General features: G+C 49.7%; 1 protein-coding gene across 2 annotated transcripts; it reads right to left on the minus strand.

Annotated features, from left to right (window-relative positions):
• Positions 1 to 2367: 2367 nt before the first annotated feature.
• On the minus strand, positions 2368 to 9852 carry Nrsn2 (neurensin 2). 2 transcript variants are annotated; one of them, XM_005086050.4, is made up of 3 exons: positions 9700 to 9852; positions 7797 to 7988; positions 2368 to 3131 (listed from the first exon to the last, which is right to left on the minus strand). In XM_005086050.4, exons 2-3 carry the CDS (start codon positions 7980 to 7982, stop codon positions 2709 to 2711), a joined length of 609 nt encoding a protein of 202 aa, XP_005086107.1. In that variant the 5' UTR covers positions 7983 to 7988; positions 9700 to 9852; the 3' UTR covers positions 2368 to 2708. The 2 variants fall into 2 exon arrangements, with proteins under 2 accessions (XP_005086107.1, XP_021078690.1); XM_021223031.2 differs by lacking the exon at positions 9700 to 9852 and adding an exon at positions 9185 to 9340.
• Positions 9853 to 12770: the final 2918 nt, after the last annotated feature.

Raw genomic sequence — 12770 nt, forward strand, 5'->3', positions numbered from 1 at the left:
TTGGGTTGTGTTGCTAGAGTTTTTCTTTCCCGCCAGGTCCCACAGCCACTTTTCAGCCCCAAATAAGCACACAGAGACTTATATTAATAATAAAACTGTTGGCTGATGGCTAGGACTTCTTATTGGCTAGCTCCGTCTTAATTATTAACCCATTTCTATTAATCTATGTATTTCCACATGGTCTTGACTTACTGGAGAATGCCTGGCATGTCCTATCCCCCCTTTTGGTCTCCCTCTGCCTACTTTTCCCAGAATTCTCTTCGTCTCCTAGTCCTGCCTATCTTCTTGCCTCTATTGGCCAAACAGTATTTTATTCATCAACCAATAAGAGAAACATATACAAAAGGACATTCCCCCATCAGCGATGTGAATGGGGACTGGCTAGTGTGGCAACTGGGAAGGAGATGAAGTGACACAGCTGTCCTGGACTAGGTTGGCTAGTCAGAGAGCCCCAGGGATGAACCTGCTGCTGTCTTCCCCACTCTGGCATTTCATCCTCAAGGCTGGCTTTTCATGTGGGTTCTGCAGCTTGTACGGGGGCCTGCAGTTAACTGATCTTCTCCCCAGCTTTCTTTCCCCCACTTTGGTGACAAGATCTCATATGTAGCCCTGGCTAAGCAGGAACTCACTGTGTAGACCAGGCTGTCCTTGGACACAGAGCTCTGCCTATGCTTCTCTATAGCACGGAGATTAGAGGTGTGCCAACCATACCCAGCTAGTGGCATGAGGCTTTGTAGACTACAGAGACGTTCAGTTTTTACCAAGCTACATAGGGGCCATGGGAGGACTCTGAGCTTGGTGGAACTTGACCTTAGTGCCTGTCCAGTTGCAGTGTGGAAATTAGACTTGGGAGGTGGGATGTGTATGCAAAGGTGGGCTCCGGATGCCAGGGAGAAGCTGGTGCTGTGACGGAGGTGGGAGGGATGTGGTAGTGGCGCAGGACATGGCTGGGGACGAGATTTGTGTCCCAGGTTGAGTTGTGCTGAGTTTGCGGCACGAGGAAAGCAAGGAGTCAAGAATGACTCTGTGGCTTGGCAGAACATCTGAATCTTCCCTCCAGCATGGAGGCAGCAGAGGCGCTGAGTTGGGTCGGTGGAGCAATGGATGGGAGACCGGGGATGGCTAGTGTGAAATTCACTCTAGGTACCGCAGTTGAAAACGTGACTGGGAATCAGGGACCATGTTTCAGAGTAACATCTTTACGTATCACACTGGCTTGTGTCAGGGATTTTAAATTCTCGTTTGTAAAACATGGAGAACAGGGCCTGGCCTCACTCATGTCCATCAGGGAGAGTGGTCCCTCTGCTGTGTGTGTGTTTCTTGCTAGGACCCACACTGGCTTTGAACTTGCACAGTCTTTCTGCCTCACCTTCTCCAGTTAGCAGGGAGAAGATTCCATGAATGTGCTACTCTACCTGATTCTTAGGGTCCTGCAAAAGATCCCACTTTAGCTTCTCATTCCTCTCAGGGATGAATCACTGACATCTTTCCCACCCCAAGGACAGGAAGGAAAGCCAACCCAAGCAATAAAGCTAAACAGTGGGGAGGCCTTAGACTCCTGACTTCCAACCTCTGACCATTAGTTTTTCTTTTTTTTTTTTTTTTTGGTTTTTCGAGACAGGGTTTCTCTGTGGCTTTGGAGGCTGTCCTGGAACTCACTTTGTAGACCAGGCTGGCCTCGAACTCGCAGAGATCCGCCTGCCTCTGCCTCCCGAGTGCTGGGATTAAAGGCGTGCGCCACCAACGCCCGGCTGCCAATATGGTTTAATAATCTTTTTCTTAAAGGGTTGTCCGTGGAAGCAAATGAGAATAAAGGACTTAAGCACATAGCAGGTCTAAGAACCATTTCTCTCTCAGGTTCCCCATGCTTCAATGGTCTAGGAGAAAAGGAAGAAAAAGTGTTGCTCATCTCAACTGTTTATTGAAAGGCGAGGCAAGATGGAGGAAGTGAGAAGCAGGGATTGGAAGGTACAACCTGCAGGGCACAAAGGTGGTGGGTAATCCTCTTTCCAGCCCCACCCCTCCAAGAAGCTCTAAAGGCCAGCAGAGGGCTGCCAGACACCGGATCCTCCCATTGTCCTGGAGCGCCCTCTAGTGTCCTACACGAGGAAGTCCTTCGGACTGGACAGCCCATAGGAAGAAGGGATGGGGCGGCCAGGAGAGCACATTTGTTAGGGTCAGGATCAGGCCCAGTGGGCATTGCTGCTCAGGAGGTGGTCTTTAAGGGGCAAATCAGCCCACTTTTCCTAATTCCTGGACTTTATATTTTTTATTACCTTTCTTTGTGAGTGTGTGGTGTGTGTGTGTGTGTGTGTGTGTGTGTGTGTGTGTGTGTGTGTATGGGGTCAGAGGACAATTAGAGGGAGCTGGGGTTTCTTTGTGAGTGTGTGTTGTGTGTGTGTGTGTGTGGGGGGAATCAGAGGACAACTGGAAGGAGCTGGGTCTCTTCTTCCACCTTGTAGGTCCCAGAGATGGAACTCAGGTTGTCAGTCTTGCCGGGACGGCCTTTCGCTCACTGGGTCTTTTCATCAGCCTCGAAGGGCAATTCTTGGTTGAATTTGCCCCTGTCCTGAGCAGGAGTGAGATTGGAGCATGAGACCTACTGGGGTGGGCGGGGCTCCGGGGAGACTGACACTACGAAGAGGAAGATGGGTGATGAGAGCAAGGAGTGCCAGGAGGGCCGCGTCTGATTTCTCTAGCCTTCAGACTTACGAGTCCCGTTGGGGCTGGCTGGTCTGCACAGAACACTGCTTCACAGGACTGGTGGGAATCAGGAGCCACGACTGACTGCTAAAACCATGGAAGCCAGGGGACAGCTGCTCGGGTTCATCGCGGAAGACCTCCACAGGGCTGCCAGCTTCAGTGATCAATGGCTCTGCCTTGATTTCTGGGCTCAGCCAGCCGGAGGTGGCCAAAAAGAGGCAGACAGCCAGCAGGATCCCTGCTACCCCGCACAGCGTGGCTCCTGCCACACGGCAAGTGATCAAGGCTTGGTTATAGTCGGCTACCGGATCATCCAAAGATGAGAACTTACTGTCGTTGACAAGCTCTAGTTTGGGGGGTACTGCATAGCCAGTAGTCAGGGCTGCCACACCCAGCAGGAGAAGCAGGGATGCCACAGACACAGTGACCTGAGGAGAGCAAACAGAACAGCAAGCATCCAGGCTCAGCCGGGGTCCGGGACCATAGGATCATGAAACAGACATCTCGCAGAGCAGAACATCCCTGTGGAACCTAACTGGCAGTGCTGGGGGCAGAACCCAGGACTTTGGACATGGTAGGGGCAGACACTGCACCACTGAGCCACAGCTTCAGCCCCTTTTTGAATTTTAGTTTGAGACCAGGTTGTGCTAAGTTACCCAGGATAGCCCAGAACTGTCTTATATAGCCCAAGATGGCCTTGAGCTAGCCTTCTAAGTCCTGGAGTTGCAGGTGTGTATTATCACCCTGGCAATGTTTTCCCTCAGTGGCAAAGCCAGCCTTGAGCCATTGTCTGGTCCCGTTTATTCTTACCGTGTGTGTGTGTGTGTGTGTGTGTGTGTGTGTGTGTGTGTGTTATGTACAGGAGGCTGCAATGGTACATGTCAGGGGCTATCCTCTGGTGTTGTTTCTTAGGAGCTGTTTATTTTTTGAAATAGGGTCTCTCTCGGGGCTGGAGAGATGGCTCGGAGGTTAAGAGCACTGACTGCTCTTCCAGAGGTCCTGAGTTCAATTCCCAGCAACCACATGGTGGCTCACAGCCATCCATAATGAAATCTGGTGCCCTCTTCTGGTGTGCAGATAAGATGTTGTTGTATTCATAATAAATAAATCTTTAAAAAAAAAAAGAAATAGGGTCTCTCACCTGAACCTGGTTAATTAGGCTAGGTGCGTTGGCCAGCAAGTCCCAGAGATCCTCCTGTCTCTGTCTCTCCAGCAATAGGATTAGAGTAATTTTTAAGTATTTATTTTTTTTCAGACATGATCTTTCTTTGTAGCTCTGGCTGTCCTGGAACTGGCTATATAGCCCAGGCTGGCCTCGAACTCACAGAGTCCACCTGCCTCTTAAGTGCTGGGATTAGAGGCGTGCACTGCCATACCCAGCTCCACCTGGAATTTCCACATGGGTCCTGGGGATTGCACTCAAGTCCTCGTGTTTGCAGGGCAAGCACTTGACAGACTGAGCTATATCCCCAGCTCTATGTGGTACCCCCTCTTTGGGAACCATCTTGCCCCATGATCCTTTGCTAGGATGATGCTCATGCATCCTCAAGTCTCATCTCAAGCCATCCATCCACTGAGATGCCTTCCAGGACCCTTCCAGCTTGGGCAGGTGTCTTTCTCTTCACACAGCCCAGTGCCAATTAGTCCTTCAGTGAGCCCACTTTTGGACATGGAATTTGGTTCTCAGGTGAATGCCTGCCTGTTTTACTGAAGTGAGCCTTCTGAGAGCAAAAGTTGAACATGTTTTGGCTCACTAGGTGTCTTGTGCTCAATGTAGTACTAAATACTAGTTGAACAACTAAATGGATCATGCACAAGAGTTCTTAAACTGGGAGGTAGGGAGAGGGCTCCATTGGTTAAGTGCCTTCCATGTAAAGACAAGTACCTGAGTTTGGATTCCCAGAACCTGTACAAAAAAAAAAAATCAAGCTTGGTGAGGGGTGTGATAGAGTGTGCCTGTAATCCCAGAGGCTAGCTGACCTCTGAGTTCTAGACCAGCCAGGGCTACACAATGAAACCATGTATTTTGGGGGGAAAAAAGCCAGGCTTGGCGATGCACATCTGTGATTGTACTGCCACAAGGGCAGAGATAGGCAGACCCCCAGAGCTCACTGACTGGCCAATTAATTGGGTGCCAAATTCCGCAAGAGACTCTGTCTCAAAAGATAAGGTGAGAACAACAGTAGAAGACATCTGCTACCTACCTCCACATGCGTGCACGCACACAAACACGCACACGTTATTTATTTATTTATTTTTAAAAGGAGGAGCCGGGCATTGGTGGCGCATGCCTTTAATCCCAGCACTTGGGAGACAGAGGCAGGCGGATCTCTGTGAGTTCGAGGCCAGCCTGGTCTACAAAACGAGTTCCAGGACAGCCTCCAAAGCCACAGAGAAACCCTGTCTCGAAAAAAAACCAAAAAACAAAAAAAAAAACAAACAAAAAAAAAGGAGGGCCAACAAGATGACTCAGCAGGTCAAGGCACTTGCTGTGCAAGCCTGACGGCCTAAGTTCTCTCCTAGGAAGCCATGTAAAGGTAGAAGGGGAGAATAGACGTCACGGAGTTGTCCTCTGACCCTGGCACATATGCCCATGGATGCACATCATTCTCACGCACGTGCACACACACGATAATAAATAAATAGAATTGAAAAACGAGTGAGTTATTAAATTCTGTGTCTCCAAAAGCCAGTAATAAGGTGTTAGTTAGGTCTGGTGATGGTTATAGTCCTAGCTATCAGGAGACTAAAGCACGAAGATAGTGAGTATGAAGCCAGCCTGGGCTACAGAGTGAGTTCAAGGCTAGCCTAGTGGGATCCTGCCTAAAAATAAAAAGTAAATCGAGGACTTGTGCTGTAGCTCAGAGGCAGAATGTTGGAAGTTTGTCCAGGATGTTTAAGTGCAATCTCTCATAACACACACACACACACATGTACACACACACACACACACTCACATTCCTACCTTTGCAGTCTATGTTTTACCTAAAACACTTTGTCCAGGAAGTCTCTGGTCATTCTGGGTACCAAAGCCATTACCCATCCTGGAATTTCTGCTTACCTGACCCGAGGCTGAGGACTGGTCCCCTACACAGGTTAGCACCTTGCTTCCGCATTAGAGAGAAGCCCTTTGGGAGCAGAAGGTACCCGGGCTTCCGTTTCTCTGCACATTTAGTGATGAGCTGTACACTGAAGGAACTGCTGGCAGGACTTTGTGAGCATCAGTCGTCTGGTTCTCACATCCCTCTGCTGCCTGTCGCTGGCACCCACAGTGGGAAACCACAGTAAGATGTAGGTGAGATGAAATCCACTTCCTGCCACTGTGTTTCCTCTCCAAAGCCATAGCCATGAGCACAGCGCTGGCAAGCGGCCCAAACAGAGTCAGACTTCTAGGAACAAAGTGTTTTCATGCCTTCATTTCATTCATTCATTCACTCATTCATTCACTTATTAATTAGTCTATTTCAAGTCAGGGTCTCACTCAGTTGCCCAGGCTGGCCTATAATATACTATTTCTATCTCAGGCTGTGTTGGGGACTGCTAGAACCTTGAACAAAATGGAGTCTGTCAACCGTTTCTTGGCCTTCTGACTACGTGACTACGAGCACACATGCCCTTGAGACAAAGGAAAAGGCTAACCATAAAAGTTAAATTTACACAGGGCAGCCCACCCGCCTAGCCAGAGGGAAGTACCCTTACAGAGTAATTGTCTTTGTTAACAAAATTATAGTGTTCTTCTGTACACTTCCTATCCTTCCCTAATTCCTGCACCTGACTTACACTGACAAGCATTTGTGGAATGTAACTAATGACTGATGGAAAATTACAGCTTTGTCTTTACCGTATTTGGTGTATATTTGAATTGAGACTTGATTGACATGCTTGTACCACCCCCTGAGGTCCTTCCTCTATAAGTTCCAGCGCGCCCCAAAAATAAAGGCTCTTGATCAGCGAACGTTGTCTTGAGCCTGTTTCCATTAACCTCTTGAAGTTCACTTTCCAGATCGGATCTGCTCGTGAAGGCCCACTAAATTAGTAGCGACCCTCATCACCTCACCCCCGCGGGTCGGGGGTCCCTTCCCGGGGGTCGCAAGGCTGGTCTTGAACTTATGATCCTTTTCCCTCAGCCTCCCAAGGTGTGGGCCACAGTTTTATTATGCATCCCAGGGTGGCCTTCAGTTAATTTCTGGCTATTTTAGGTCGATCTTTCTAGACAGATGTAGCTCAGGCTGCCTCAAATTTATTATATAGCCAAATATGACCTTGAAACTCAAGTCCCCCTGCTTCTGCCTTCCTAGGGCTAGGAACAAAACTGTGCACCAGTACACCAGGTTGTGCAGTGCTGGGCATCGAACCTAGGGCTTTGTTGAGTCATCGAGGCCTGGAACCCACAAGAAAGTGCAGAGTAAATGAATGCTATAAAATTTTCCTCTTAACCTCCATATGTATACCTGCATTTACACACAAAGGAATACACACACACACACACACACACACACACACACACACACACACACGGTAATATTTTTAGATATATTTATTTTGTGTGTATGAGTGTGTGTGTGTGTATGTGTGCTTGAATAAATGTCTGTGCATGACACATGTGCCTGGTGCCTGTGGAGAGCCAAGAGGGTACTGGATTCTGTGCAACTGGTGTTCCGGATAGTTGTGAGCCACCATGTGGGTCCCCTAAGAACTGTCAGTGCTCTTAGCTGCTGAGCCGTCTCTCCAGCCCCTGATAACAATGTCTAAAGCAATTTTTAAAGGCCCAAGAGTCAGCCCTGTAGCAGGAATTTGAGGAGCACCACAGGGGAGCATGAAGCTGATGGCCTACGTGAGCTGACAACACAGGGGAGCTGGGGACCAAGAAAAAGCTGGCAAACTCCTCAGTCCTTTGCCGGATCCAGCTTTGCCAGAAGGTATCCAACCTCCAGTCTCTTCTAGAAAATGAACGTTGTTGTTGAAACCTATTTGCACTGCATTTTCTGGACATGTGACTCCTGACCACCCCATCGTCTCTTCTATCCAGGCTCTGGGCCTCATTCTAGCCCCACCTATCCCCAAAGCCACACGAGTCAGTCTTTTGGCCTTACCTTCCAACACAGTGAGGGCCAGGGTTGGTAGGTGTACCGGACTAGGGGTCCTTCTGGGTTATCGCTGAGAGTGGTACCCACAAGGTCTCGGTAAAAGAGATTAGGGTAGGAATCGACCCCATACCACGTATTTTCATCCGCGTTGGTGCCGTGGCTACAGACACAGGAGCGACTGCAGCTCATCATGGATCCCTGTGGGCACAAGGTACAGGATGGAGGGAGATCAGCAGAGTTGCCATGGCAGCCCTCTCACCGTGATTCACCACTTCTCACTGCCGGCGGCTCCTTCACCCTTACAGTCCATAGCCTTTCAGCATCCCCTTGGTTCCCCGAGTCCTTCGGGCGTGAGTCAGTAGTTTTTAGACGGATGCTGTCTGTCCATCTGCCTGTTTTCTCTGCAGACGACCCAGCAGCCAGAACGTGGCTCTGGAACCTTACTGGTGGACTGCGACCCAACCCCGCACGTGGTTGATTTGATTTTAGACGTGTACTGACCTCTCAGATCTTCCTTGTCTGTAAAATAGGGCTAGTAATGACGACTCTTTCATTCCAGGGGCTACTGTGGCTTATTTTGGTGTGTTCTTCTTAAAATGTATTTGTTATGCATGTGTGTGATGTACATGTACGTGCATGGGAACATATGTGGAAGTCAGAGGAAGACTTGCAGGAGTCGGCTCCCCTTTTACCATGGCGGTCCTGGGGCTTGGCTCTGGTCATCACCTTGAGCAGGGTACTTGTTCTGAAAAGCAAGGTGGATCTAGGACCCTTTTCACCTTCAATCAGTGTGCCCCCAGGATCCCTTCGTGTACACACACACACACACACACACACACACACACACACACACGAGTGGTGGTATCTCACGCTCCACTCTCCCCGCAATTCAAGGGAAGGAAGGAAATTAAAGGAGTAAAAAACAAGCGAAAACAGAATGATTAATGGTAGACGCCAATGAGTAGCAGAGACCTAAAAATGAGGGCTAGGCAACAGGACTGCAGAGACTCGAGGAGAAGGTGGAAACAGGCATGACCAGAGCTGAGACCTCCGGGCCCGGGGCTGGGGACGCTGGGGATGAAGATGAGTGGAGCTGGAGGGCTGTAGGAGACTCCATAAGGGGAGGGTAAAGTAGAAGCCCGGAAGGGGCGGTGAGGGACACAAGGATAATGGGCCAGAGCAAGTCCCTCCCTGTAATTCATGCTCGCCAGGGCCCCAAAGGCAAAGGATCGGTTCATCCTGCTGATGGGGAGAAGGAAGGTGACCTTGACTAGTTTCCCCTCCTCCTCCCATCTTAGGGTAGGGGTGGGGGTGTGTGTGGAGAGGACAGGGAGCGACAGGATGCTGAAGAGCCCGGGGGTTGCCATGGAAACATCCAGGAGTGTGTTCCTAACCTGCAAAGGGAGAGACTTGATGGAAGCGAGTGGGAAGAGGAAGAGGCTGCGTGGGTCGGGGCAAGGAGCTCTGCAACGGCGCAGGCCAGTCTGGAAGGAGACAAGCCTGTAGGCGAGATGACTCCCTGAATCTGTCCTTAGGCACGCCCACCCCAGCGCAGCTGGAAAGAAGGAATCAGGAACACCGCGTCACTCTCTAACATGACCACCCTTTGGGGCGAAATAAACTGCGTACTTTCCCAGGAGGGAAACTGAGGCACGGCGGAATGGGAATACGTTATTAGAGAGGTGCGGGTGAACTCGTCCCTGGAGCCTCTGTCGCTCTATGAACCCCGGGGTGTCAAGGCCCACAGTGCCAAGGGGCGCTCTATCGCCTCCACTTCCCCAAGCAGACCTCGCTCTGGCCGGACACAATCATACCGGGGATGCTAGAGGAATGTGCGTGGGGGGGGTCCTAGGAGCAGGGGAGCCAGCTGGGCAGGGGTTGAGCCGCATGGAGCAGGGACTGAGCTCACCTTTGCGTCTGTGTTTCCGGAGCCAGCAGAAGCTGTCGGAGCTGGAGCAGAGCAAAGCGAGTTTGCTTCGCGCAGGCGCGGCAATCCCAGCCCGGGCGGGGGGTGGAGTGGGCTGGGAGGAGGTGATACTGAGGGAAGGGGAGGGAGGTGGGAGTTCCTCCGACCCCAGAGGTTGGTTCGGCAGACTGTAGTCCTACGCAGATCCCCAACCCTTGCCCTGGCCTGGGTTCCCTTCTCCCTCTTCTGAGAGGCTCTTGGGCATCTTTGGGGTGCTCCAACTCCTCAGCCCTGACTCCTCTCACAGGAGCCTCTCACAGTGTGTCCTCACTGTATCTTTAGAGCCTCCTCTGGGTGGGTCTCCATCCCTCCAGATGCCCCTAACCCATACAGAAAACCGACAGCTGGGCCCGCGGATGGCGCTTTCAGTGCTTACATGAAGCATACGCTTTCTACCCCAGCACCTTGTAAACCTGGCATGGAAGCACATGTCTATGTTCCAGCACTCCAGGGGTGGAGGCAGGAGGATCAAAAGTTCAAGAGCATCCAGCCTGGGCTACATAAGACCCTATCTCAAAACAAAACAAACCCTACATCTTAAGCCAGCCTGGAGGTGCCTATCAACAATGAAGGCTGAGAATCTCCACCTGGGCTGCACAACAAGACCTTGTCTCAAAACAAGAAAACCTGCAAATCTCAGGATCCTCTCAGGGCCTCCAATCTCTGCAAGGCCTTGGCTATCACTGAGCCTGGTCTCTGACACTTCCTGGGGAAGTCCTTCCTACTGCCACCAGCTTCCCCTAATCTCACTCCCTCTCCCTTTCAGTGCCCACCATCCTCATTCTGTTCCGTGTCCTTTCTCCTTTGAGTCTCCACCCCACACTAAGGATTGGTTGTCCTCACCTTGGGGTGGGGGTGGGGGAGTCCATGGCACAGCCTCTTATGCTCCATCCCTGTTTAGCTCCAGTGCTGTGGTGGGCAGTGCTTGGCAGTGGCATCCCCCTTAGGGAGTCATCCTTGGCTAGGCATTGACTCCATGTTTTGTCATGCGCTTGCACATTTACTGTGTGGTCCTGGTACCTCTCTAAGCCTCATCGGAGACCCCCGCCCATGTCTGCCTTCATATCTTAGTATCTGTGGTGGTTTGAACAGGAATGGTCCCCACAGACTCATATATTTGAATGCTGAGTCACCAGGGAGTGGCCCTATTTGAAAAGGATTAGGAGGTGTGGCCTTGGTGGAGGAAGTGTGACACTAGGGGTGGGCTTCAAGGTTTCAAAAGCCCATGCCAGATGCAGTCCCTCTGCCTGCCTGCCTGGGGATCAGGGTATCAAGTTCTCAGTTACTGCTCCAGCACCATGTGTTCATGATGCTGTCCATAATGGACTAACCTCTGAAACTGTAAGCCAGGCCCCAACTAAATGCATTCTCTTTATGAGTTGCCATGGTCATGAGGTCTCTTCACAACAACATCGATTCCGTTGCTCCTTGTGCTGGAGGCGAGGGACATCATGCTATGCATGATTGTACTATGTTTCTTTTTCCGTATTGTATCCCCACGTTCCCCATATGTGTTTTACTGTGTCAGTATTTACTGAACACAGACTAGTAAAAGCCACAAACAAATGATGCTCATTATGTGTGAAGAACTTTGTATGTACTACAGTACTTACATAACTCGTGTGTGTGTTGGGGAGTACCCTCATTGGGAGCAGGACGAAGGGAATTTGAGGACGACTGATGTTGTCATAGTGGGATGGAAGAATTTCTAGAGGCGATGGTGAGATATATTGCCAAGTGGGGCCAACGTGATGGTTTATACTAAATGTCAGTTTGACAAGCTCTTTTATCACTTTGTATTTGGACAGATCTCATATCCATGAGGGGCTACCTAGATTAAGTTAACTGAGATGGGAAACTCACATTAAGTGTGGACAGCACCATTCCTGGCCTGGGGTCCTGCACTGTAAAAAGGAGAATTCTAGTTCAACACGCCATTCTCTGCTTCCCAGTTGCTGGCAGCATGTCATCTGCAACCTCAGGCTCCTGCCACCATGATTTACCTGTGATGGTGGTCTGTGCTCTAAGACTGTCAGCTGAAATAAACTCTTCCTTTAGTTGCTTTTTCCTGGTGGGTAGAATAGGTATTTTGTCACATAATCTGTAACTAATGCAAAAGGAGTGTCCATTGTATTGTACCCTTTGCCCACTATGGGAAGAAGGTGGCCACTTGGGTGAGGAACAGATAGGAGGCTGTGAGCTGAAATCAGGGGAGGAGACCCAGCTTTGACTCTTGATTCTGCCACTTGCAGCTCCTACGGTGTCACTACTCTGAACATTATTATCTGTCCATCAAATGGAGGTATCTGCCTCTTAGAGGGTTTGAAAGAGTGAAATGAGACTTGCTTACAGCAAGGTGTTCAGCGCTCTTGGGGTGGAGTAAGAACATAGTCAATCTGTTGTTACCATTGTTGTCCCTTGTTGTTTTGTTTACTTGTTTTTAGAAATGGGTGTCACTCTATAGCCCTGGAACTCCCTATATAAACCAGGCCAGTCTCCAGCTCACAGAGATCTGCTTGCCTCTGCCTCCCAAATGCTGGGACTAAAAGCATACACCACTGTTCTGAATATTACTTTAACTGTAAAGATGTGTTACTGTAGTTTTTTTTTTAACTCTTTGACTCTCTGCTCTTTTGGGGGACCCACCATCAACTCCCAAATAAATACAGAGACTTATTATTACTTATTAATGCCTGCTGTTAGCTTGGCTTATTTCTTGGCAGCTTTTCTTTTATTTTTTGGCAGCTTTTCTTAAATTATCTTGTTTACCTTTTACCTCTGGGCTCTTATCTTTCTCTATTCTATATGCCTTTCTTTACTTCTTACTCTATGGCTTGCTGTGTAGCTGGGTGAGTGGCTGGCCCCAACATCCTCCTCTCCCTCTTTTTCTTGTTCCCCAATTTTCTCTTCCCATATTTCTCCTCCTACTTATTCTGTCTGCCAGACAGCCCCACCTATCTTTTCTCCTGCCTAGCTATTGACCTTTCAACTCTTTATTAGACCAATCAGGTGTT

This window comes from Mesocricetus auratus, unplaced genomic scaffold (genome assembly GCF_017639785.1).
Source record: "Mesocricetus auratus isolate SY011 unplaced genomic scaffold, BCM_Maur_2.0 Super-Scaffold_100004, whole genome shotgun sequence".
NCBI lineage: Eukaryota > Metazoa > Chordata > Mammalia > Rodentia > Cricetidae > Mesocricetus > Mesocricetus auratus.

What these genes read in the sequence shown, in the direction of transcription:
- Nrsn2 (XM_005086050.4), bottom strand. Translation starts at nt 7,982, where the DNA reads ATGATGAGCTGCAGTCGCTCCTGTGTCTGTAGCCACGGCACCAACGCG. An exon ending in GGCCCTCACTGTGTTGGAAG is followed by an intron (nt 3,132 to 7,796) that starts GTAAGGCCAAAA and finishes TGCTCTCCTCAG; the next exon opens with GTCACTGTGTCTGTGGCATC.